Raw genomic sequence first — 27986 nt, forward strand, 5'->3', positions numbered from 1 at the left:
GCTGTGGCGACCCCTGATGAATAAAGGACTAAGCTGATGAATGAATGACATCCACATCAGTCTGGAGGTCAGACAGCACTGTATTGCTAAGTTGATCCTGGTTTGTGCGAGCTCCTTTCCTGGATCCGTGACTGATCACTGGAAAAACCCAGAGCAGAAAACAGGGAATGAGCTGATATCAGGAGGAGGAGAAGAAGAGCAGGAGTCGAGCTGCTGTGTGTAAGAGTGTGTGTAAGTATGTAAGTGTGTGTGTGTGTGCGGGGGGAAAGCACTTCATGTTGAGAACTCAGGGAAGCAAGCACCCAAAGCATGTTCGGCATCCAGAGCTGCTCTGCCAAGATGCTCCTCGTCTCCATTTCAGGATCCTAAAAGGAGTGTGTGGAGATCCAGGAGTGTGTGTGTGAGCATGTCAGGACACCCCTCAGAGTGTGTGTGTACACAACAGCAGACGCTCACTGCTCATGCTGATCCTCTCTTCATTAGCAAATACTATTATCCACAAAGACTATTACTCCGTCACTACTCAGACTGTTACTCTACCATTACTACAGCAGTATTATATTACACAGGATTCATCTGTTCCTCTGCCTGAACACTGATGGACTCCTCAGGAAATCATCAAACGCTCTTCATGTCATTCGCTAGTGTATTTATATGTGCTTATAGAGGATTTATGATGTTTATGCAGATATGCACTGCCCTGAAGAATAAACCCAATCATCCACAAGTCCTCTGGTGACATTATACTCATACCGCAATATTTATCCTAGAAAATGATGCTCTGTTAGACTTTACCATTAATAATAATAACAGTGATTTACTGTATTTATAAATGACACCGTCAAAACAAAACAAATGATATACCCAGAAATCATTTTAAATGCATAATAGATGAGAGAGTAGTGCAGATGAAGAGTAGTGCAGATGAGTAGTGTGAGTAGTTACTCTTCCTGCGTTCACTAACACTGTAAGTTGCTCAAGCGCTGTTATTTTTCCAGTAAATCAGCAGATGACACACACACCATAACAAACACTGTCATGCGATTATCTTGCGTTCAGATTCCTGATGTCTGAACTCTGATCAGTCTTATGAGTCACTGAACCACTGGATGACTGCAGACAGGCTAAAACAGCATTGGAGAGGCTTTCCAGTCAGATTATCTGCTGGGTAATCAGTCACATGATCTGAGGAGGCTAGATCACAGGCCTTTATTTATTTGAGTGTGTTTCTGTAGTAGTTTCCTCACAAATATTTCCGCATTAAATGAGTATAGTTTATGTGCATTCTTAAAGTCTTTAAAGTATTTTTTTCCAAAATGCGCTAATAATATTGAGGATGGATTAATAGCTTAAAGCAATTTCATTTAAATAGATCTTTGATTATTAATGATTATTTTTAGGGTCATAAATATATTAATGTTATAATTTATTTCATATTTATTCAGTTTTTTCAAAGTGGAAGGTTTAAAAACTTTAAATGATAAATGATCTCCATTATTACTGGGATTGTGGTTGTGAAATCAGCTGTTCTTTATTTATATTGATGGGATAATCAATATTGAGTACTCGATATTTAATTATTGGGATTGAGTTATCGGTATTAAGTTATCGATATTGAGGTATTGATATTGAGTTCTCGATATTAAGTTATGTTACCAATATTGAGCTATCGGTATTGAGTTATTGCTATTGAGATATCGGTATTGAGTTATCGGTATTGAGTTATCGGTATTGAGTTATCGGTATTGAGTTATTGGTATTGAGTTATCTGTATTGAATTATCAGTATTGAGTTATTGGTATTGAATTATCTGTATTGAATTATCGGTATTGAGTTATCGGTATTGAGTTATTGGTATTGAATTATCGGTATTGAGTTATCAGTATTGAGTTATCGATATCGAGTTGTCGGTATGGAGTTGTCGGTATGGAGTTATCGGTATTGAATTATCGGTATTGAGTTATCAGTATCGAGTTATCAATATCGAGTTGTCGGTATTGAATTATCAGTATTGAGTTATCAGTATTGAGTTATCGGTATTGAGTTATCAGTATCGAGTTATCAATATCGAGTTGTCGGTATTGAATTATCGGTATTGAGTTATTGGTATCGAGTTATCAGTATCGAGTTATCGGTATTGAGTTATCGGTATCGAGTTATCAGTATCGAGTTATCGGTATTGAGTTATCGGTATTGAGTTATCGGTATTGAGTTATTGGTACTGCTTCTACATCATGCATTCCTAGTTTTGTAGTCCTTTCATGAATTGTTTGTTTTGACAATGTAAATATACAAATGACTGCATTGACTAAAGTGTCCATAGTAAAATCTAATTAAATGAATTAAATCAAATAAATTAAGTTGTAGTGCATTGGTCAGTTCTCCTGCCACCTCAGTTCATCTCTTCTGATTGCTCTTCTTGATTTGATTATTATTGTATTTGTGCTCTTGCGCAACACACATCAGCTCAGAGGTACACACTGTTCCTCACCGGCTGAAGTCATCGCTGAGTCATTTTCCAGGCTCCTGATTGGTCTGCTTCAGAAAACCCTTTTTTCTTGCTCGGTGTCTTTGTGTCAGAATAGCGGTGACAATGCAGTCGAGCTTCACAGGAAGACAATAGCAAGTGTGTGCTCTGGGTGTCAAAGAGTGTGTGTGCGTCACTGTTTCTGAAGCAGCACACACTGATATATTCTGGAGAGACTTTACTGGGGAAACACTGGCTCAAAGACTCTCTGGAATATGTCTTAAAGGCACAGTCCACCACACAAACATGATCATTTCCTCTTCTAATGCTGAAGAAGATATTTAACTATAAATATAGATTAAAGCGAGAGTTCACCCAGTGAAGATTAATTCAGCATGTACTCATCCACATGTGATGAGTATTTTTGGGTGAACTATCCCTTTAAACGTGCTCCGGTCAGTCAGGTCAGATCTGTAGATGTTTGTGATTTGTGAGTTTTGTTCTCGTCTACGTGATGTAAGGGTAAGGCGGAGCGTCCTATTGAGTCACAGGTGCCATGCAAATACTCTTAAAACAGCATGCAAATGTCATGTAAATCAGCCTGGCTTATATGAGTGTGGAATGTGCCATGAGGAAAGCACTGGAACATGTGCTGATACACACATCTCTACATCTCTGTCCTGCATCTTCCTCTGTCATCAGTGGAAATTAACCATCTCTGATTTACACAACATGAGTTATGGAGTTATTGACTTATTATTTCCACTGGTCTGCTACAGTCTAAATCATACACTAGAGGTTTTATTAGTTCACACTGAGCTGATATAGTTATGTTCTGTGTTTTATTTTCATTTAACATGTTTAGTACTTCTGTTGGCATGTTTAGTATTAGTGTGGACATTTCTTCTCTGTTTTATGTAAGGGATTACATCATTGTTTGTTTACTAGTGTCTTATTACAGTTAATTCTTCAATTGGAAATCACTACATTAATGAGATTTCTGTGTTAAAAACAAGACATTTAATGAAAATCTTCATAACTAAACATTTGAGCACTGAATCAAACATTTCAATTCATTAAGTGAATTAATAAAAGAATTAATATTTTATTTCAGAAGGAATGCATTACATTGATCAGAAGTGACAGGGTACACATTTATAATACTGCACTACTGTATTTTATTTTAAATAAATTGTTCTTTTAACATTTCTGTTCATCAAATAATTAAATCATGAATTAAATAATGGTTTTCACTATATATATATATATTTATATATTAGTGGTGTAACGGATCACAAATCTCCTGGTTCGGATTACATTATGGTGTTTTAGTCATAGATCAGACCATTTTTCAGATCAGCCAGAAAGGGCAGGAGAATGTCATCTGCCTTCCATTAATTACAGAAACAGCACTGCAAGACACTTTTAGTCTTAACAAACAGAACTGAGAAGCTGTAATTTATTAAAAATAAGATGAAGAAATAATCAGCTGAATAAAGCTAAACTGTAGAATATTCAGCGCTGTGATAAACCCACTGTACTGCTGCTGTTGCTGATAACACTACATGTAGAAATCTAACATTAGCATTATTATAAACCCATGTTTATTTAGTCTCATCTTCAATAAATCATTCAGTTCCTCTCATTCATCTTCATCTTTCATTGCTGGATGATCATTTCTGAAGAATTATTCACTGGCAGGTTTCTGATGGCCGGTTGTCGCCACCTACTGGTGAAATCATGTAACTGCTGCCTACAACTTTCATTTTTGAGTGTTGTTAAAGTGTTGTATATGACGGTGATTTTAATCTTCACCATAAACATCAGTGGTGTTATCTGAACTAGTTTGCATTTACAGATTTGAATGTTAATTGGATTATAAACGTATGCAAATCAGCATCATTTATAATTGATGTTGCATGGGTGTTGAGATCTCCATCTTTTAATGATTAATTGTACAGCTTACACCTTTAATAACCTAAGAAACCCAGCACATCCCCACTAACCCACCACAACATCCTCCATCATCAGCATATTTACAGGAAAGACTAAATGCTTTCACATGTGAATTAAATGAAGCGAGAGGCGATCTCTCTGTGATAGTTACACATTCAGGATTAATCTACAAGCAAAATAAGTGTATTAATCTGCGTGTCACGTGTGTTCCTGTGATCCCTTACACCCCTAATATAAATATATATAAAGGCATCTTTTAAAACCTTTGAACAGTAAATATAATGACTCAGACTCTTTTGCACACCTTCTTAACCCTCTCCCCACAACTTACAGTCCCCTTAAACATTGATACACACTTAACACCGCACAGCATGCAGAGTGCTCATGCTGCTGCTGCACTCCTGGTTAGAGCTGATCTGCATGTCCCTGCTCTACTGTAAGTGTAATGACAGTGAAGATGAATCGAATCTAATGTTTTCCCTTATAGTGTGTGTGATCCTAATGTAGTGTGTGTGTGTGTTTGCAGGCTCAGTGTGGTCCCCCGAGGGCCCCGTCCCCATGGACCTGCGTGTGGGAGAGCGTCTGCTGCGGCCGGGCTCGGGTTCAGACACGGCCTTCCTGTCCCCGCTGCACCCTCAACTGCTGATCGGATACAACACACAGCACTGTTCCCAGTACAGCCAACAGCAGCTGCAGCGCATACAGGTGCGTCATCACACGCTGATCCTAGTACAGTATATCACAACACACTGACCCCAGAACAGGACTAAAGGTCTGATCTTCCCCAAACTTCCCAAAACCCTGCACAGCTAGAGTCAGAGCTCCAACAGCACATGTAGTGTGTATGGGCTGTTCAGCTGAAGGCTGTGTGTGTGTGAGGCTCTGATCAGTCACACTGTCTCCTCTCCTCCTCACAGCAGTATAACATGGAGCAGCACCTCCAAGACCAGGAGCAGGCCAAACAGCAGCTCCAGCAGCTCAAACACAAGGACAAGAGTCAGCAGAGTGAGTCACACACACACACACACACACACACACACACACACACACACACACACACACACAGAATCATCATCCTTTACAACAGCTGATCAGACTCACTGTGCCTGCTTAAAGGAAGAGTTCAGTCAGAAAGAGGACAGTCCTCGATGGTGTACAGAGTTACAGTAATACAGCAGAGCTCAAACCTGACGTCACCATTCACAAATGATCAACTATTAATAATGGCTGACAATGAAAATCCATCCAGATCCAGCAGTCTCCAGAAGTATTACTCCACACACTGTATTGTACATAAACCATATCAATATCTGCATATGAGTCAATAATAATACTGAAATTAATATGAGAACTGAGGCAGCACGGTGGCTCAGTGGGTAGCGTTGTCCTTTCATAGCAAGGAGGTTGCTGGTTCGAGTCTCAGCTGGGTCAGTGGGTGTTTCTGTGTGGAGTTTGCATGTTCTCCCCGTGTTGGCGTGGGTTTCCTCCGGGTGCTCCGGTTTCCCCCACAGTCCAAACACATGCGCTATAGGGGAACTGATCAACTAAACTGGCCGTAGTGTATGAGTGTGTGTGTGTGAATAAGTGATTATGGGTGTTTCCCTGTACTGGGTTGCAGCTGGAAGAGCATCCGCTGTGTAAAACATATGCTGGAATAGTTGGCAGTTCACTCTGCTGTGGTGACCCCTGATGAATAAGAGGGTAAGCTGAAGGAAAATGAATGAATGAATAAATGAATAAATATTCACACATTCACATATGCAGATGAGCAGGTTCAGTGATGGGCTAAAGCAGTGTATAGCTGAACAGTAAAGGTTCTTTATCCAACACGCTACAGTCAACTCAACCACTATTATCAGCACAGAAATGACAGAGCGAGAGGGTCTCTGGTGTTTTCACCTGGTTTTCCAGTGCCCTGGACCTGATTGTAAATGGTGTTTAATAATAAACTGTTGTTTGTAATGTGCAAAAGGGAGATGGAGGCTGTATTAAGAGGTTTAGAAATGCACCACATGAGCTGACAGAAGTGCATCTGATAGTCTGTGGGCTCCTTGACTTCACCTCAGCTGAACTGGGCAATGGCTGCCTCAGGAAGCGGCTCTGAGAGTAAAAACAAAACTCTGTGGTTAAAACAGATGGGAGGAGTCTCCAGTGAACACGGGAACCCTGACGCCCTATATAGGGCACTTACTGTCACTGACCGGCCGCTTACAGCAACGCAAACCAGCAACATAACCTGCGGCTTCTGCTGGATGACTGCATGAATAATCATATCATATACTGCTTCAATGTGCACCTATTATGCAGAAATGACCTATATGTGTGTGTGTGTGTGTGTATGTGTGTGTGTCAGCAGTGTGTGAGTATCTCCAGCAGTCTCTAATGGTGAACAGTAATTAATTGTGTTTGTTCTAATCAGACTTGATGCAGAAACACTTTGATTGACATTCTCTCTTTGTACGTGTCATCAGAGGGGGAAAGCCCCGCCCACTAGTGCCCATCTCTCCATCTCATTAGCATAATCAGCAGCCCTGATTGAGAAACAGCCGTCTGTCCATTAGCCATTAGAGTGTTTGAGCTGCTGAAGATAATGTCAGCATAGACTAAGAGGATTCTAGATGTGGAGTTTTAGATGAACAGAGACAGGAGCGACATAGACTGACAGAAGACTGAACACACACTCACACTGAAGCACACATGACCAGCACTGACAACACACACACTGCTGTTCTACATCTGTCACTTTACTGACGCGCAGGTGTATGTAGCTCCACCCACTTCTGAAAAGACCTGATGTGACTGGCTGGTGGTTTTGATTGACAGGTGCAGTGGCAAGTGCGCTGGTGAAGCAGAAGCTGGCTCAGGTGATCCTGAAGAAGCAGAAGCAGCAGGCCGTGCTGGAGAGAACCAACTCCAACCCGCTGAGCAGCCCGTCTGTCGCATACCGGTCAGAGAACACCCCTCACTGCGCGCACACACACACACACACACACACACACACACACACACACATACACACACACACACACACACATTTGTTCTAGCTTTTAAGAGAAGTGTTCTGTGTGTGTGTGTTTCCACAGGGAGCTGGTTCCGGATCCCAGCGCTCCTCTACAGCCGCTTCTGTCCTCCTCTAAACCAGTGCTCAGTGATGGAGCAGAAGAACCACCGCTGAGGAGAGCAAGTACGTCCAGCACACACACACACACACACACACACACACACACACACACACACACACGAGTCTGTCATTTAGCAGGTGTGTATTTGAAAGCATTCCAGCGCCACAGCCTCAATCACACACACACACACACACACACACACACACACACACTGCAGCTCTGCCTCCAGGCTCTCGGTGTGAGCGTGTCCTGGTGTAACCTCTGTTCATGTATCTCACACACTCATCATAACAGCACAGCTCTGGCCCGTAGCTCATGTCAGCTCATCAGCACAGGCTTGATCCTCACTCATTCACTCACACTGATGTTCATATTGATGACTGAGTGAATGAAGCTCTTCTGTCTGTGCTGTTCCCTCGTCTATAAACACTATCAAGACTAAATCATCATTATTTTAAAGAGTGTGTTAGTTATGCATCTATGAGGGTCTAAACACTCACACACTGCTGAACACACACAGGATGATCAGCAACACACACATATCTTTACAGATCAAAACAATTAAAGGATTAAAATGATCCAGAAAGGATGATGTTCTCCATCAATATAAACAGCACTGCCTCCAGGCCTTCTTCACCTCGGGGGGCTTCTTCAGTTCATTCATGACCATCTGCATCTGTATAATGTGATTATTATCAGCAGTATTATTGATTATCTGCAGATTTAGATCTGTTTTAATAAACACACGTGTAGATGTGTCCAGCTGTGGGGTTTTGGAGACGTCTGCATCACCATATGGGTCATCAGAACAGGACGTGTGTTTGGATATAACTCAGTGTTTTGACCACACTTCATTATTATTGATCATTTATTCCTCTGCTGGAGATTAGAACTGAATTTAGAAATAGTTTTGATCAAATCTGTGTGTTTAATAAAGGAGATTAAATATGTGGGCTGATGGATGTGTTCAGTGGAGGGAGTTTCCACCGACTCCTCACTCCAGCAAAGTAAAGGAGTAAAGAGTAAGAGTAAAGTAAAGAGCACGGCGGTGCGGTGGGTAGCACAATCGCCTCACCTCAATATCTGCATATGAGTCAATAATATTACTGAAATTAATATGGAAACGGAGGTGGCACGGTGGCTCAGTGGGTAGTGTTGTCATCCCACAGCAAGAAGGTCGCTGGTTCGAGCCTGAACTGGGTCAGTTGGTGTTTCTGTGTGGAGTTTGCATGTTCTCCCCCCATTGTCAGATTATTTTGCTTGTTTTAATGTAAAACTCTCTTCATTTTGACTCATTATGTCTGATAACAACACTATATTTAGTGCTGGTCTAGAAAATGCTTTTTGATTTAAGAGTTTGTAGATATTTGGACTAGAAACAAGACAAACTTAAATCAAGATGCATTTTCTAGACAAGTAACAACTATATTCTTGTTTTCAGAAATAATAGAGAGAGTTGTGATGTATGGAGTAAAGGAGAGCAGTCTCATGCTTGTTTATAGCAGATCTGTCTTTTATATGTGTCTGCATGTGTGTCTTCATTCTTTCTGGAGACAATGTCAATCTCAGCTGTTGATGTGGAGTCATCATAACCTACATTATCCATCAACACACACACACATGCTGGTTGTTTGTAGTGGGTGTGTGTGTGTGTATTTTTTTGATGGTGTTTTATACACTGATTTACACGCAGGGCTGTTATTCGTCATCATGTACTGTATGGCTACTTCTTTAATCATCAACACGTCTTGTCTTGCATGTTTTCCTGAACGCTGAAGCACACAGATCTCTCCGGAAGTGTTTTGTTGAGCATGCTGTGTTTTTGTTCGTGTTTTTCAGCCTCCGAGCCCAACCTGAAGGTGAAGCATAAGTTAAAGAAGCACCTGAACACCCGCAAGAGTCCACTGACCCGCAAGGAGAGCGCACCACCCACTGTTAAACACCGCACTCCTGATGCACTCGGTAAATAGCACACACACACACACACACACACACACACACACACACACACACACACACACACACGCGCATCAGTTAATCCAACACATGTAGAAATCTGATATGTGGTCGTTGATGCTAATCACACATGGCACATACAGGTTCATGTTTGGATTTCATGTACAGCGGGGGATATAAGTATTGAACACGTTCTCATTTTTCTCAGAAATCATGTCCTTAAAGGTGCTGTTGACCTGATATTTTCCCTGGATGTTGTTAACAACCAAAAGAAATCCAGATATGCAAAGAAAACAAGACTAATTAGTTTACAAATGAAGTTCTGTGTAATAAACTGAAATTACGCAGGGAAAAAGTGAACACATGAAGAAAGGGAGGTGTGGTTCAGCAGAGAAAGCCCAGACAGCAGCTGAAATCTCTCAGTAGTTCTTCAGCACTCCTCTGCCCTTCCTCAGTGTAAATGAACATCAGCTGCTTCAGTCCAACATCTACATTAGCAGGAGGATGAAGATGAACCCAGGGTGGACATTTCAGCAGGACAATGATCCAAAACACAGCAGAGGAGACTCTCAGATGCTTTCAGAGAAAGAAAATCAAGCTTTAGAATGGCCTAGCCAATCACCTGACCCGAATCCAATAGAGAATAAAGCTGAGATTAGATAGACGAGACCCACAGAAGCATCAAGGTTTTGACACTCTGTTGAAGTCTGTGAGAAACTCACACCTGAGCATTGATTGAGGCTTCATTCTCCATATGAGAGGTGTCTTTAAGCTGCAGCACCAATAAAAGCCTTTAATATAGAGTATTAAACACGCTTCAGTAGTTCAGCTCTCTCTCATTCTGTCATTACAGTGTTATTATGCATAACTAATTTTTAATTTGTTTGTTTTGTTTTATTTATGTGTGTGTGTTGTTTGGGTTTTTACTCAAATCTGCTTCATTTTCATGTCAACAGCTCCTTTAGAGAGATTATTCCCAGGAAACAACATGGCAATGTGTTTAATACTTATTTCCCCCACTGTATATACAATGTCATAAATCCAACATATATTGTCACTGAATATGTAAAAAAAAAAACACGGGAAATATTTTTTCCACACTGATGCCTCATATACATCCTCTTAAGATAAGATTCTTATTTTATTTTATTATTATTTTAAAGAAAGTTTATGTTGGAAAAAAAATGCAGACACTATTTTAAATGTTGTTTCTTTTTAAAGGAATATCTAAAATATTTTCATTTCATTATTCATTTATTATTGTAAAATATTAAATAATAAAATTTGATAGGGCAAATAAAAATCTTTTCCATCTGCGCCTTTAGAAAATCTCCTTAGCCTTTAGCTCTTTATGAGTCTAAAACTTCATTCTGTAACGCCAGGTTCACTACAGGAAGGCACAAGATCTCAGGATTATCAAAACGTATATTTATTTACAATAACTTACAAGGAAGACCACTGGAAGGACATGGTGTGAAGACAGACATCAACATAGCAAATACCAGACTAAATGACTAAACACAGGGACTTAAATACACTGGGGATGATGACAGTGATTACATACAGGGGATGAACACAGGTGACAAAGATGAACATTAACAAATGGTGGGAGCGGGAACAAAGAGCACATGGGGAAGGTCACATGATGAAAACAAAACACACAAGCAAGACACATTCATAATGGTCTTAAAAATGTCTTAAATTTAACTTGGTGAAACCTGCAGAAACCCTGAATATACAGCTGAGGGCAAAACAATTCAACATTATGTTCAATATTTAATATTTAAGGTCATTTAACCCATTTAAGGTCAATATTATTAGCCCCCTTCAGCAGTATTCGTTTTACATTATCTCCAGAACAAACCACTGTTATGTGCAGAAATGTGATGAATATTAATGTGACTGTGTGTGTGTGTGTGTGTGTGTGTGCGTGTGTGTGTGTGTGTGTGTGTCAGATTCATCCCCCAGCAGCAGCAGTACTCCAGTGTCCGGCTGCAGCTCCCCGAACGACAGTCTGCCCACTGAGAACGGGGCGTCCAGCAGCAGCCTGTCCCACGAGGTACAGCAGCCGACATATCATAGAACATAACACAATATATGAGTTCAGCATTGATATCGCATCCACAATAGTCACATGGGAAGCTCTGCAGTGTTGAGTCTGCATTATAGTTAAGCAGGAGACACAGGGGGGTATATGGTCTTTTAATTTCAGTCCGTCAGCCTCAGTGCTTACGGTCGACTGTCTTTTCATTGTAAACTCGTCACGTTTAAGATCTGATTTCTTAATAAATCCCTTCTCTTCACTGCCTGATAAATATATGATATAGAGTGGGTCTCAGACCAGATAAGAAGCACTGCATTAAATCACATTATTCAGCATCATGTCTTTAAAACATGTATTTTACTCCAGTATTCTCAATGGAGTACCTGTGCTCGCCTGCTGATCCTGACGACTCTTTCATCTAGAAACTCTCCTGTGAAACTGCATTCATATCGTAGTATTTATCAGAGAATAATGAAACATGTCAGACTGCTCCATGGTGTGCTGGTGAATATGGGATGTTCTGCTAATGCCACTGTAATCATCAATAATCTGGTTTCACTTTGATTTAAGGTCAAATTAATGATTTATTTAAACTCAGTAAGATCTTTCTTTTTTTAAAGTGTGTGTATATATATATCTATTCTATTCTATTATATTCTATTATATTCTATTATGAATGTGCACACACACACACACACACACACACACACACGGTGAGGCATGATGGGTGTTTGTATATCACTCTGGTAAAGGAAGCGGAGCATGTTTGAGGATAATGACATGTTTTAAACACAGACATTAGAGAAGGACAGCAGAGGACAGCTGCAGGACATACACACACACGCACATGCACACACACACAAACACACACACACGCACGCACGCACACGCATGCACATTAATGCACTCTCTGACGAGCTGCACACCCGAGACACGTCCACTCGCACGCAACAAACCATCACATGCACACACACATGTGCACAGATACACACGCGCACACATGCACACACACACACACACACACGGCAATATATAGAATATCTGTATAGAAATGACAGTTTGTGCACTATAAAACAATGGAAACCTGTGTAATCTGTGTGTGTGTGTGTGTGTGTGTGTGTGTGTGTGTGTGTGTGTGTGTGTGTGTGTGTGTGTGTGTGTGTGTGTGTGTGTGTGTGTGTGCGTGTGTGTGTGTGTGTGTGTGTGTGTGTGTTCAGGCTCAGAGGCTGCTGCTCCAGGACGGCTCTCTGTCTCACTTCACCGTCCAGAGCTCCTCTGGTCTGCCCACCATCACACTCGGCCTGCCTGCAAACAGCAAGGTGCCCGATCTCATCCTCAGTCCAGATCTACCGCGCTCACTAACACACTCACGTACATTCATCATCAACACTGAGCAGAACCAGCTGTTCTGAGTCATCTTTGGGGTGTTAAGGCTGGTTTATTCTTCTGTGTGAAGTGATCGGTGTGACCCACGGCGCCGGCCTTGTGCATAGCGTGCATTAATACATCGCTGCTCTACAGTAACTCTTCTGAACACTAGCTGTATGTACCAGCTGTATGTTTCCCCATTCGTTTGAGATGTGTGAGTGCTCTGAATCGGGCTCAGGTGTGGTTCAGCTGGCCGGCCCTGGCCCGGTTGGAAGAGGTGTTAAGCATCAGCATCAGCGAAAACCGAAGCGTGCTCAGGTTTAGAGGGTAATAATGCAGTGTGAGTGGGGGGCTTCAGCACGGTTAAAGGCAACTGTACCTAGTGTGAGTACACCCTAAGATGAAGTGTTTTAGATGTCAGTATCACTATTGATAGTTTTGAAGCTACAAAACAGCACCAACCTTCACACTGAGGAGAGATAAAGCTGACATGAACATCTCCAACACAGAGAACATCCAGTCTGTGCAGAATAAAAACACTGCAAACCTGTCTAATGTCCCCACAATTCATAAACAAACGTGTGTGTGTGTGTGTGTGTGTGTGTGTGTGTGTGTGTGTGCGCAGGTGGAGGGTGATCTGGGCTCCCTGAAGCTGGGTCGTGTGCCGCTGGTGTCTGGGTCGTCTCCACTTCTGCTCCCTCTGGGTGTGGAGGAGCCGCTCATGCAGCCCGTCCTCATACTGGAGCCATCAGGACTCGTACACACACCACTGCTGGCCGGTCAGAACACACACACACACACACAGAGACAGAGACAAACACACCCTCACACACACCAGTCAAACAACACACACTCAACATCAGCGCCATCTAGTGCTCACTTCTTTACATCACAGTCCTGCTGTTGGGAATAATGTCACTAAAATAAACAGTTAGCTGGAGTTATTAGCGCTGGGCAAAGATAAATCACATGCAGAATACAAGGCTGTTTTGACATGTGTGTGTGTATGTGTGTGTGTGTATGTGTGTGTATATATACATATATATATATATATATATATATATATATATATGAAGAGTTCAGATGTAAAAACCTCTAAATGCCGTCTGAAGTGTTCTCCTAAATGAGCAGTTTTGTCAGCCTCCTAATGTTTATGTTCAGTTATTTCAATTTAAAGGCAATGAAAATAACTTATTCATCACTATAAAAGTGAAATTCCTGAGCGTACACGCACACACACACACACGCACACACACACACACACACACACACACACACACACACACACACACAAGTCTGAGAACAAGTATAATTTTTGAAGACAATATCAGATGGCTTTTAGAGGATTTTGCATCTGAACTCTTCATATATATATATATATATATATATGGGCTACACATCCACAGAAAAACATGAATACTACATTATACAAAGCTGTTTTGTTACACAGACATTTAAACTGACTCATCATTTATATCATAAATAGATAATTAGATTTATTCAGCTGTGTATTATTCAGTGAAGGTAACAGCATTGATCAGTAAAGATATAAAGTAGAGTTGTTCTCAGAGCTTTCTGTTCATTAAAGACACAAGAAATACTCATTTATTATCTGTGTGTTATATAATTAGATCATAATATAATTAAGTTATTCAATAATAACTCTTTTTAAAATGGCTACATGATGTTCCTTGTTTTGATTGTTGTTTAATTTATTTAGGTTTTGACCTTTTCTCAATTAAAGTGTAATGTTTGGTTTTAGCTATGTTTATCTACAGTATAGACCAGTGGTGCTCAACCATGCTCCTGGAGATCGACCTTCCTGAGTTCAGCTCCAACCCTGATCAAACACACCTGAACCAATGAATCAGGAGCTGATCAGCACTTGATAATTACAGGCAGGTGTGTTTGATATGGGTTGCAGCTGAAATCTGCAGGTAGGTCGATCTCCAGGAACAGGGTTAGTCACGTCTGCTATAGCAGAACTATAACAGTGCTTGTAGATTCAGCTGACTATAATAATGTGCTGAAGACTGCAGAGTGATGAATTAAACAATTAAAACAGTTCATTCATTTGAGCAGTGCTTCCCTTTATATTAGGAGAGCTGCATGAACACTGACCAATCAAAACTGTGCAGTGAAATCTGCATATGAAGCTACACCCATAAACAGGACATATAAGCAGATCCCAGAGTGCATGTAGTGTTATTTAGTGTAATTATGGCTAACAACCAGTCCTTATTGATGTGCCATACTCTGAGCTCTTTTGATTTGTCCTTGCTCTATATGATGACTGCAATGCTGTGTGTGTCACTCTTTAAAGCACACTAGCGTATAGATATCCTTAACACTAACACACTGATACAGTACCAACATCTAATAAAGCTCATTTTAGTTTCACAGAGCATTTAAAGGGGAGCTATTATGCAGAAATCACTGTTACAAGACACCACAATTAGGATCAAAGCCTGAAAGGGTCAGTTTCAGAGAGTTAGAGAACATTATCTGTGTGTTATTCTCAGCTCAAACTCACACACACACACACACACACACACACACACACACACGCGCACACACACACACACACATAAAGGGGCAGAACAGGTCTCCTTTAAAGAATGTTGGAGGGGCTACTGTAAATCTTTAACTCACCCCTGTGTGTTCTGTGTGTGTGTGTTCAGTTCCAGGTCTGGGTCCGGTTCCTCTGCAGTTCAGTGCGTCCGGTCCTCATAAACCGCTGAGTCGCACGCGCTCAGAGCCGCTGCCGCAGAGTCCCGGCCGCCTGCAGCCGCACCCACACCTGCTGCAGCAGCAGCAGCACAGCACACACCTGCTGCACAGACTCAAGCAGAACACACACCTGGGCAAGGTAAGAGCACAGCACATGCACACAGCAGAGCATATCTGCAGCACTGATTGCATTTCACTGCAGACCAGCCATAGAGATGTGCTGTATGCTTTATTCAGCAGTGTTCAGTTCTGTCAGCTTCATGTTTACAGCTCAGAACAGTGGTTAGTGTCCGACTGTTATGTTTTGTGGCCAGTAGCCGTGTAATAACCTGCATACAGTACCCAGCAGGCACAAGATGTCAACATGACGTCATATTGATGTTGTACCCCAACGTACTCCAACGTCATGGGGACGTTAGATTGTTTTGGAAATGAAAATCGTGTTGACGTCAGAACCTAATATCAGGACGACGTCAATGTCCAATCAACCTAAAATCAACCAAATATCAACGTAACTTCACGTCATTATTGGAGGTCATAATAACGTTGTCCTTAGACGCTGGCTAGATATTGAATTTTAATCACCTGACGTCATGACCTAACCCTGACCTAATATTAATGCCTTATGATGTTGTGTACCTGCTGGGTGGATCCAGGGTGGCTGTTATCACAGAATAAACCCCTCAGTCTAACACAGCCGTGCTAATTGTTGATTGTTTGTTTACATTAACAGATACATAAACTAACATTAACCGTATTGTAAAGTGTTCCTGACTATCTGCTGTACTAAACAAACTAAACTAAAGTGTTTCTCCTGCAGATCTGATTATAGAGTGATCCTCCTCATGCCAGAGTAAAAACACTGATGTGCTGTATTTTCACATCAGGCTGCTGATAAACCTGTCAGACTTTATTCTGTGATAACAACCGCCTGGATCTATCTCTAACTTAACCCAAGAGTGTGTGTGTGTGTGTGTGTGTGTGTCCTCAGCTGATGCAGAAGTCGAGTGAGAAGCCGCGTCTCCGTCAGATCCCCTCAGAGGACATGGACTCAGAGGAGGCGGGGCCTACAACAGGTGATGCCCACCAGGGGCGGGGCAGGGCGGAGTCCCAGAGAGAGCTGGAGAATCAGGAGGAGCAGATGAACCTGCAACACACACTCATTCTCAACCAGGTCAGACAACACACACACAACATGATGACAAACACACATACAGCACAAAGCAATGCAGGCTGTTCCTACACAGATATGTCTGACTCAATAACAGATTTTTAAACAGGATTGTGTAGTGTTATTAAAATGTTGGCATGAAGAATGGCTGAAGGTCCCTGTGCAGGCCTGTGCTGTATTGAGGAGGATCTCCGGCACACTGATGAGCTACTGCGCTCTCTCTAAAACCCTCTCAGTCTGATTCTCCAACAGCAGCTCATGTTGACGTGTGTTCCTTCATCATGCTGAAACTCTCTCTCTCTCTCTGCAGTCGCGTCTGTGGGAAACACAGAAACACCTCCAGCAGCTGCGCAGACAGACGGCTCAGATGGAGACGCTGGCGGTTCCCATGATGCTCGGCGGCGGACAGCACCGGCCGCTCTCCCGAACACAGTCGTCTCCAGCCTCCACATCACTGACACTGCCTGAAAAAACCCTGCCGCTCGCCACACCAGCGGAGCCGGCGCAAAGCCAGCCACGCTTCACTACTGGTACACACACCAAACACACACACACACACACGCCTTAATATTCTACTGAAGAATAAGAGATGAGCTGTGGAGGAGTAAAGTAACAGGACACTTCATCTCTGAGTGAAGATGTGCATAGAAACACACTCAATCTCTCTCACTGACTCTGATGCGCATATCTCTGTGTGTGTGTGTGTGTGTGTGTGTGTGTGTGTGTGCGTGTGTGTGTGCGTGTGTGCGTGTGTGTGTGTGTGTGTGTGTGTGTGTGTGTGTGTGTGCAGGTCTGGTGTACGACTCCCAAATGCTGAAGCACCAGTGCACATGTGGAGACAACAGCAGTCACCCAGAGCATGCTGGGAGAATCCAGAGCATCTGGTCCCGCCTGCAGGAGAGGGGCCTCAGGGGCCAGTGTGAGGTACTGCCAATACTGTCCACAAGAGGGCGCTCGAGAATCTCCTCAAACATTACACACCACTAAACAATGCTGTTCTCACTTAGAGTTCAGTCTCGTTTCTGCTCCAAATATCCAAACACTCTCAAATCAAGAAGCATTTTCTACACTAGCACTAAGTGTAGTTTTATTTTCTGAGTCAAAATGAAGAGAGTTTCTCATTAAAACAAGCAGAATAATCTGATGATGGAGGAAGCAGAATAATCTAGTGTCAACAGAAAAAACATAATTATTCTGCTTCCTCCATTGTCAGATTATTCTGCTTGTTTTAATGAGAAACTCTCTTCATTTTGACTTGTTATTTCTGAAAACAACACTATACTTAGTGCTAGTCTAGAAAAAGCTTCTTGATTTGAGAATATTGAGATATTTGGACTAGAAACAAGACAGAAGCTCTTAGAAAAGCATCTTTTGAGTCTCCTCTAATGGTGAACAGTAATTAATTGTGTTTGTTCTAATCAGACTTGATGCAGAAACACTTTGATTGACATTCTCTCTTTGTACGTGTCATCAGAGGGGGAAAGCCCCGCCCACTAGTGCCCATCTCTCCATCTCATTAGCATAAACAGCAGCCCTGAGTGAGAAGCAGCCGTCTGTCCATTAGCCATTAGAGTGTTTGAGCTGCTGAAGATAATGTCAGCATAGACTAAGAGGATTATAGATGTGGAGTTTTAGATGAACAGAGACAGGAGTGACATAGACTGACAGAAGACTGAACACACACTCACACTGAAGCACACACACACTGATGGTGTATTGGTGTCTTCTGCTTCCTCTTCAGAGTATTCGAGGGAGGAAAGCCACCTTAGAGGAGCTGCAGTCTGTGCACACGGAGAGACACGTCCTGCTGTACGGCACCAACCCGCTCAACAGACTCAAACTGGACAACCGCAAACTAGCTGGTAACACACACTCACACACACACGCACACACACACACTCACACACACACAGGCCACTCTCTCAGTGACTAAAGGCTTGGCTATGTCCGTGTGGAGTGTGAGAATGACAGCTAATCTGCGTTACGTCACTGTGTGTCCAACAGGCATTCTGTCACAGCGGATGTTCGTCATGCTGCCCTGCGGGGGAGTCGGGGTAAGTGAAAACACACACCAACACACACTTGCTGCGTCCCAATCTGCATACTTACACTACTTCCTAAAAGTATGTACTTTCTTTGCACGGTGGCTCAGTGGTTAGCACAGCAAGAAGGTCTCTGGTTCGAGTCTTGGCTGGGTCAGTTGGTGTTTCTGTGTGGAGTTTGCATGTTCTCCCCGTTTTGGTGTGGGTTTCCTCCGGGTGCTCCGGTTTCCCCCACAGTCCAAACATATGCGCTATAGGGGAACTGATTAACTAAACTGGCGAAAGAGTGTGTGTGTGAATGAGTGTGTATGACCCCTGATGAGGATGATCAGAGACTATGCTGAAGGAGAATGAATGAATGAGTAGTAGATACTTCTGAGTGTGTAACAGAAGAGTGTGTGAGCTGTGGGACAAACTCCTTCCTCATTAGCAGACAGTTACGAGTCAGTCATCTCCACACATCATCCACATGTGTGTCATGTCCACAGTTGGGTGTTAGGTGTTCCTCAGTAGTGCCTTACTATCCTCTAATTAGAGTTTTGGTGAATTAGTGATGTAATGAATGACAGTTTACATGTGTGTAATCTGATTACAGTCACTAAACTCAGTGTAGTTGTGTTACTTACATTACAAATAGAGATTTTAGGCAGTGCTTTTGCAGACTATGGATGTCAGTGGTTACAGGTCTCCAGGTTTCTTCTAAATGTCTTCTTTTGTGTTCAAATATAGACAAACAGGATGGAGCAAGTGAATGATGAGATGTCGAGCTGCTGTGATCAACCCATTGTAATGTTTCTCAGTGAATATTAAATTACTGAAAGAGCTGCACTATATTTTATATGTTTTACAATTAAAGTAATTAGTAATCTGATTACTTTTTACATGAAGTAATCAGTAATGTAATCAGATTACAATGTTCCAGTGGCAGTCAGTAATTTGTAATCTTTTACTTTTTTAAAGTAAACTACCCAACACTGGTCATATCTAATAATCAGCAGGTGAATCTGCCCTTCACAGGTCTGTCATGCAGAGAAATCTCCTCAGTGTTTGCAGAATTATACAGTCAGAAGTTACTGATCAAACATGTCTTTATAGACGTTCACATTGTTGCTGCAGATCAAATATAACACAGATCAAAACACTTAGATCAAGGAAAAATATTGATTTCTTTTCACCTTTAGAAGAAATAAGTCAAAATTAGGAGTTTTTCCTTAAAGCAAGCTGAACTATCTGCCAGTGTCATTAAATAATCTTATTTTCACTTTGAAATGTCGATATTTGGACTATACAATAATTCTTAATATGTATATGATAAAAGTGTCATATTCAGTGGGTGCGTAAAGTATCCAGATGCCCTTAAATGTCTCACTCTTTGTTCTATTGCAGCCATTTGCTAAAGTCATTTAAGCTGATTGTGTTCCTCATTAATGTCCACACAGCAGCCCATACTGACAGAAAAACACTGAACTGTTGACATTTGCTGATATTTCAGTTTTTCTGCATTAATAAATCTGCAAAAATGTCAACAATTCGACAACAATTCTGTGTTTGTCTGTTGATATGGGCTGCTGTGTGTGCATTAATGAGGAAAACAATGAACTTCAATGCAGTATAACAAAGAGTGAAACACTTAAGGGCGTCTGAATACTGTCCGGACCCACTCTATAAATAATGAAGTACCATCAATCTATTACACCTCCAAACATCAGACATTTTCTTGCCCAAATGTTTGATACTCTCCTGAAAGGCTCCATCACAGGCCTTAACAACACACAGAAATGATCAACGCTCTCTCTATTCTGGTTAAACTCTGCAGTGACTCGCTGCAAAAATGCTTTTCATAGCTTGAGTTTTTGTCGTGTTTCTAGTCTGAATATCTAAATATTCTGAAACCAAGAAGCATTTCTTGACAAGCTTAACATGTTGAGTTATTTTCAGAAATAATGAGTCAAAATGAATAGAGTTTCTCCTTAAAGCAAGCAGAATAATCTGCCAATGGGGTGAGTAAAATAATCTTATTTTAAATCGAAAACTAGTTAATTCAGCTTCCCCATTGGCAGATTATTTAGCCTGTTTTAAGGAGAAACTCTCTTCATTTTGACTCTTCATTTCTGAAAACAACACTACATTATGTGCTTTCCTAGAAAATGCTTCTCGATTTAGGAGTTTGTGGATATTCAGAGTAGAAACATGAGAATCTTCTGACATGGCTCTTGTGGATGCACACACTGCCGTATCGATGCTGAAATGATGTATATTGTGCTGGACTCTTCTGAGGTCAGAGCGCTGATCTCAGCACAGTCTACAGGACAGCAGAGCTCAGAGAAAATGTTGACTGGGCCGATCGGCTCAGAGCAGGTCCATGTGGAGTGATTGGAACAATATGTGCCATGAAGGATAAAAGAAATTCCAGCCTCTCATTGTTCCCAGTGCCAAACCACAAGCAATGCAAGTTGTGGAGGAGAAGAAAAAAAAGGATGAGGGGGAAAATGAAAGAGAAAAGAGAAGGAATATGTGGGGAGAAGGGCAACAAACAAAAGGGGATATAAAGCGGATTCTTTCTTCTCATGACCACCCCATAATACTGCTCTGCACCGTCAATACCACTTTATTGGCTAATGATTAGCTCTGTTTGATCTGCAGACAGGAATTACACCTCAGATCAAGCACAAGTTTTGGTTTTTACATTAGAAAATGACCCTTGAGTCTCGTTCAGTGAGATATTTTGGGTGCGTCTCAATCAGCACCCTTGTTCAGTAGTTAGTGCACTGATCGGGGCTCTCTCAATCACTAAACTCTCCCAGTGCACTGAAATGCATCGATACGCACTATTATATGTGCCTTTAAAGAACGTTCAGAAGTGTGAAATATGAATCTGTTTCTGTCCTCTTTTGGAGCACTTGGTTTCCTATTTAGTATAATTGCTTGTGAGACTATGAACAAGAGTTATAATTAGTGGGACATTATTCTATTAACAAAACCGATATTTTCCCCAGTGCTGGGTTGCAGCTGTAAGGGCATCCACTGTGTAAAACATATGCTGAGATAGTTGGCGGTAGGGTTGCACGGTTTACTGCTACTATGGTATTATCGTGATACTATGGCTCTAAAATACTGGCGGTGCCACTGTAGTTTGTAAACAGTAGTATCGTCATTAACGCTTTATCTACAATAGATAATGTTGTATGTGCTAATGTGTCTGTGGAGCTCTTTAAGGCTGTGAAACGGTGTAGAATTAAGCCTAGTTAAGATTTTCTGACGCTTCAGTTCAAACACACATCTGAATCAGTTCATTTCTGTTCCTGTTAATATGATTTGGTACCTGCAACAGCCGCAACAATCACGAAGTGACATTTTGAATACCTGATAAGACTAAAAAAAACAAAAACAATAGCTGGAAAACCCAAAAGAGCAACAGGACACACTGAAATAATTCTGACCACTTCATATCGCCTAATTTTGCTGAAAAACTACTCTTTCATTCTGTTATTAGTACCTTTATTTTAATGTATTTTTGTGGCTCAGTATTTCTGACAGTTGTCCTTATTTCATAGATTTGAGTTATGAATTACAGTATCGCAATACTACTTGATATCACGATACTTCAGCTAGTATAGTATCGCTACGTGAAATAATGTTATCAACCCTAGTTGGCGGTTCATTCCTCTGTGGTGACTCCTGATAAATAAAGGACTAAACCGAAGGAAAATCAGTGAATGAATGAATGAAAAGCAATATTGTTCACCACTGTGTGTTATGCGTTAGCATTGTTTGATAAGGTTTGTGTGTGTGTGTTACGTTGTGGGTTCCAAATGTCCCCACAAGTACAGCAGTACCAGTAAATTTTGACCTTGTGGAGACATTTTTTGGTCCCCATGAGGAACCGGGCTCATAAATCACACAGAATGCAGTATTTTGAAGATGTAATCATGCAGATTGTTTCCTGTGGTTTGGATTTAGTGGTAGGGCTGGGGGAGAATATACTGTCTGTACTGTCGAAAACCATTACATCGACATTTATGGAAGTCCCCATAAAGATAGCTGTACATGTGTGTGTGATTGGCCAATGTGTTTCAGTAGCAGGACTGTATACAATATGATTCCCAGTGCTCACAGATTACTGTTAGATTTGGTTTTCTTGTCAGTTTGTGAAAAATACTACAACAGTGTTACTATACTATACTATACTATACTATACAGTAATAAAATACTACAGTAGGGTTAATCAGACGCTGTCTCCCCGGGTTGGCGTCAGTTTCCTCCGGGTGCTCCGATTTCCCCCACAGTCCAAACACATGCACGATAGGGGAACTGATGAACTAAACTGGCCGTAGTGTATGAGTGTGTGTGAATGAGTGTGTATGGGTGTTTCCCAGCCCCAGGTTGCAGCTGAAAGGGCATCCGCTGTGTAAAACATATGCTTGAATAGTTGGTGGTTCATTCCACTGTGGTGACCCCTGATAAATAAGGGACTAAGCTGAAGGAAAATGAATGGTGAAGTATGCTAATCTGCATACGCTGGCGCAGTGATGAGAGGCCGTGTTTATGTCAATAAGCAGACCACACACACCGAATATTTAAACATGCCATTAGCATGACGCATAACAGGAAATCTATTTATAGAGTCGGCCTTCAGTGTGTTCTTGAAGTGTAGTTTACGTTGAGTAATTCATAACACACTTCAGCTTGTGGATGCTTACAACAAAAATAAGCATGTAAATACTTTAGCACGCATGACTGATCCTTATACTAATAGAGCTGGATAAACACATTGAGTCATAATGCTTTCTAGATGCCGGTTCCTTATGGGGGCCAAAACATGTCTCCACAAGGTCAAAATTTACTGGTACTGCTGTACTTGTGGGGACGTTTGGTACGCACAACGTAACACACACGCAAACAGCACTAGCGGATATCACACAGTGGTGAACAATATACAGTAAGTTTTCACTCATTCATTTTCCTTTGGCTTAGTCCCTTATTTATCAGGGGTCTCCACAGCAGAGTGAACCGCCAACTATTCCAGCATATGTTTTACACAACGTATGCCCTTCCAGCTATAACCCAGTACTGGGAAACACCCACACACACTCACACACTCTACGGCCAGTGTAGTTGATCAATTCCCCTATAGTGCATGTATATAGACTCATTATTTCTGAAACAACACTAAATGTTTTGCTTGTCTAGTAAATGCTTCTGGTTTTAAGAGTTTGTAGAAATTCAGACTGGAAATGAGACAGAAACGTATAAAGGCAGTGTTTTTTGCAGTGTGTGAGTTTGATCGGTCTATGTTTTTCCAGAAATGCCCGTTGTGCAGTGTGTAGCACTGGCATCACGCAGTCATGCCCTTCAGCTGAACCGCTGTTTGCGGCTTTGCAGATTTATGAAGGCTGATCATGCCTGTCATAATGATAAATGTGCTCGTGTACGCCAACACGATTCAGCTACATCATTTGATTCTGGCAGGATGGGTGACTGACATCCATTATTTGTCATGTGCGCGGCGCTGGGGGATTATGAGAGCCAGAGTTTGGGTGGAGGCGTCTACACTGAGAAACGTTCACCAAATCAAGTGCTAATTTGGGTTTAATGCACATGAAGCAGCGGGCCAGCTGTGTTGCTCATCATGCTGCAATGGTGGAATTAGAGGAAATAAAGTATGATTTTCTCATTAAAATAGGCAAAAATGCTTTTCTTACTCAGCGTTTGGGTCTCGTTTCTGGTGCAAATATCCAAAATATTCTTTAATCAAGAAGCATTTACTAGACAAAACATATAGTGTTGTTTTCAGAAATACTGAGTCAAAATGAAGAGAGTTTCTCCTTAAACAAGCAGATTAATCTGACGATGGAGGAAGAAAATCAATCTTAAATATAATCAAGAACAAGATTATTTCACTTCCTCCATTGTCAGATTATTCTGCTGGTTTTAATGAGAAACTCTCTTCATTTTGATTCATTATTTCTGAAAACAAGACGATGATTTGAGAATTTGTAGAAATCTGCACTGGAAACGAGACTGAAACTCTTTAAGATCAGCAAGTTTAACAGTATAGAGCAGTGTTATAGAGTGTGTTGTGGATTTATGTACTCACATCATCCCAAATGTTTTGACGAATGTTCAAATCCAGAGAAATGAACGTGTGTGTGTGTGTGTGTGTGTGTGTGTGTGTGCGTGCGTGCGTGCGTGTGTTCCTGAGTGAAAAAATCCTGATGTTGTTGTTGTTGTTGGGGAAGTGGAATGATGCCAACTTACAGAATAAAGGTGTCACTGCAACATTTACTTAAGAGTTTCGTACTCTGCTTATTCTAGCATGATAATAAGAGTTGAAGACTTTACTCATCATCAAAATGATTTCTGTAGAACTACAACTCCCATGATTCCACACTCAGTCACTGCATCACCAAGATACACTTTTGTTTATTGCAAACAAACACCATCTAGTGGCCAAAATCACACACGGTGCTTTTAAATCTATGAAGTAAGAATCATATTTAACAAAAGCTGTGGGTAAGTTGATGTGTTAGAAATGAAATGCATGTGGTGTTTTTTAAAGCTTTTAGCATGGTGTCATGTTCTCTTAGCCTGTATTTAACTGTTTACTCCTGTATTTAGGTGTTAAAATCCATAAAGTGTACTTTTATGAAGATTATAATGATGAACTCAATGAATAAGAGTCATAATCTTAGCTGTTTAGAGAGCTTCTTTTCTCAAATAACCCAGAAGCCGATGAAAATATCCTGTTGTTTTTTGTTGTTGGCGAAGCAACGTTTAGTTCAGTGTTTCTCTCGTTTCGCTTCTTTCAGACTTGCTCATACTAGCATGATAATAAGTGCTGAAGGCTTTACTCATCATCAACATGATTTCTGTAGGAGACCCATAGGACTACAACTCCCATGATTCCACACTCAGAGCCATCACAATACACTTTTGTTTGTCATGAATAAATACTTACCCTCTAGTGGCCATAATGACACACTGCGCCTTCAAGTAGGGTCCTTTGTTAACTTACTCTGTATGTATTTGTACAGGTGGACAATGACACCATCTGGAATGAGATGCACACATCGACAGCTTCCCGCATGGCGGCCGGCAGTGTGACGGAGCTGGCCTTCAGAGTGGCTAAAGGAGAACTCAAGGTCTGCTCAGAATGCTGCATTTCAACTGCGTAATGAAACTGACTTCTTAAGGGCTCGTGCACATATTGCATCTAAAACTGTGTGGACACCTGAGCCATGCTGCTCCATTTACAGAAATACTCACAACATTTAGTTTTTGTTTACAACAGTAGTTAAACACAACAGGTCAGTTCTGTCTGTCCTTGTGTTTCAGTGTAGTACAACCCAGATAGGGATTTTCCTACCCAAACTACCCAATCAGCTGTATAATAACGTCACACCTGACAGTTCCAACACTTTAGATCCCGTTTACACTTGTGTTTGGTGTTGTTCACCTGTGATTGCACTGACAAAAGCACATTTAATACTAATAGTGTAAACAGACACTTGTGAATAATCATCTTCAGTATGTACAAAGGGAGGTTCGTGTATTCATGTAATGGATCTTTCTATTGTTTAACTGTCTTCAAAAGAAGATGACTATACTCCTGTAAATGAGATACATGTTGCTTTACTGAGCAGCGCTTCAGACTGAACTGCTTCCTCACAGTTCACAGCTCTGCAGTTTCAGTTCTGGTCAAGCCAGTTTTATTTGTATTGTGCTTATTTTTATACACATTATAAAATAGGGAAGTGACAGATTCAATGCAAACTAGCTCTACAACACTGACAACACTGAACACATTATTCAGCTCAAGACATTCATTATAGAACAAGCATACAAGTTCAGTTCACATTCAGCACCTTTATTATATATAACATATATTAATGGGTGGCGCAGTGGATAGCGCTGTTGCCTCACAGCAAGAAGGGCGCTGGTTCGAGTCCCGGCTGGGTCAATTTGTGTTTCTGTGTGGAGTTTGCATGTTCTCCCTGTTTGTTTGTTGTGAATACACGTGCCCTCTAGTGGCCAAAATGACATACCGTTCCTTCAAGTAGATTTACAAGAAGCTGATTTGTGCTGCCAGAGCATCCAGACTGAGACACATCTGAAGAACATCACACTGGGGACCAGCTCCAACTGTGTGCTTCAGACTGAAAATAAATCTTGCTCTTCAGCATATCTTCTGATGTCACGGCTCTCTGAGAAATCAAGCTTAGATATGAGGCTAAAAATGCATCGCTGATTCAGTCGATTCACTGAAGGTTTCAGACTTGTGGATCAGGACAGCGCATGTCTGATGACTGCTCTTCTGTAAAGCTGCATTGGGATAAACAGCGGCTTTTGTTTATCACAGCATTTTGTCACGCTACATGCCACTTCTTGCTTTAATTCATCACTCCGAATAAAGCACATCTACTACCAGACTGAAGCACACACTGCAAAAAACAAACGCTTTATTTACTTGGAGATTGGTCTTTTCTGGTCCAAATATCTACAAACTCTTAATGTAATAATAATAATAATGTAATAATAATAATAATGTAATAATAAATAATAATAAATAATATTAACAACAATGTAATAATAATAATAATAATAATAATATAATAATAATAATAATGTAATAATAATGTAATAATAATAATAATGTAGTAATAATAATAATAATAATAATAATAATAATAATAATAATAATAATGTAATAATAATGTAATAATAATAATAATGTAGTAATAATAATAATAATAATAATAATAATAATATAATAATAATGTAATAATAATGTAATAATAATAATAATGTAGTAATAATAATAATAATAATAATAATATAATAATAATGTAATAATAATGTAATAATAATAATAATGTAGTAATAATAATAATAATAATAATAATAATATAATAATAATGTAATAATAATGTAATAATAATGTAATAATAATAATAATGTAGTAATAATAATAATAATAATAATAATAATATAATAATAATGTAATAATAATGTAATAATAATAATAATGTAGTAATAATAATAATAATAATAATAATAATAATATAATAATAATGTAATAATAATAATATAATAATAATGTAATAATAATGTAATAATAATAATAATGTAA

General features: G+C 40.5%; 1 protein-coding gene across 1 annotated transcript in view; it reads left to right on the forward strand.

Annotated features, from left to right (window-relative positions):
- The window catches only part of hdac7a (histone deacetylase 7a), a 119175-nt gene that overhangs the window by 72570 nt on the left and 18619 nt on the right, over positions 1-27986 (forward strand). Inside the window, 15 exon segments of the mRNA XM_056450028.1 lie at positions 4950-5128; positions 5341-5428; positions 7247-7370; positions 7507-7607; positions 9385-9507; positions 11457-11560; positions 12763-12864; positions 13539-13692; positions 15595-15782; positions 16635-16817; positions 17125-17344; positions 17605-17738; positions 18556-18676; positions 18819-18868; positions 25891-25998. Of these exon segments, the coding sequence (XP_056306003.1) occupies positions 4950-5128; positions 5341-5428; positions 7247-7370; positions 7507-7607; positions 9385-9507; positions 11457-11560; positions 12763-12864; positions 13539-13692; positions 15595-15782; positions 16635-16817; positions 17125-17344; positions 17605-17738; positions 18556-18676; positions 18819-18868; positions 25891-25998 (1979 nt within the window).

The sequence above is a fragment of the Danio aesculapii genome, chromosome 23 (genome assembly GCF_903798145.1).
Source record: "Danio aesculapii chromosome 23, fDanAes4.1, whole genome shotgun sequence".
NCBI lineage: Eukaryota > Metazoa > Chordata > Actinopteri > Cypriniformes > Danionidae > Danio > Danio aesculapii.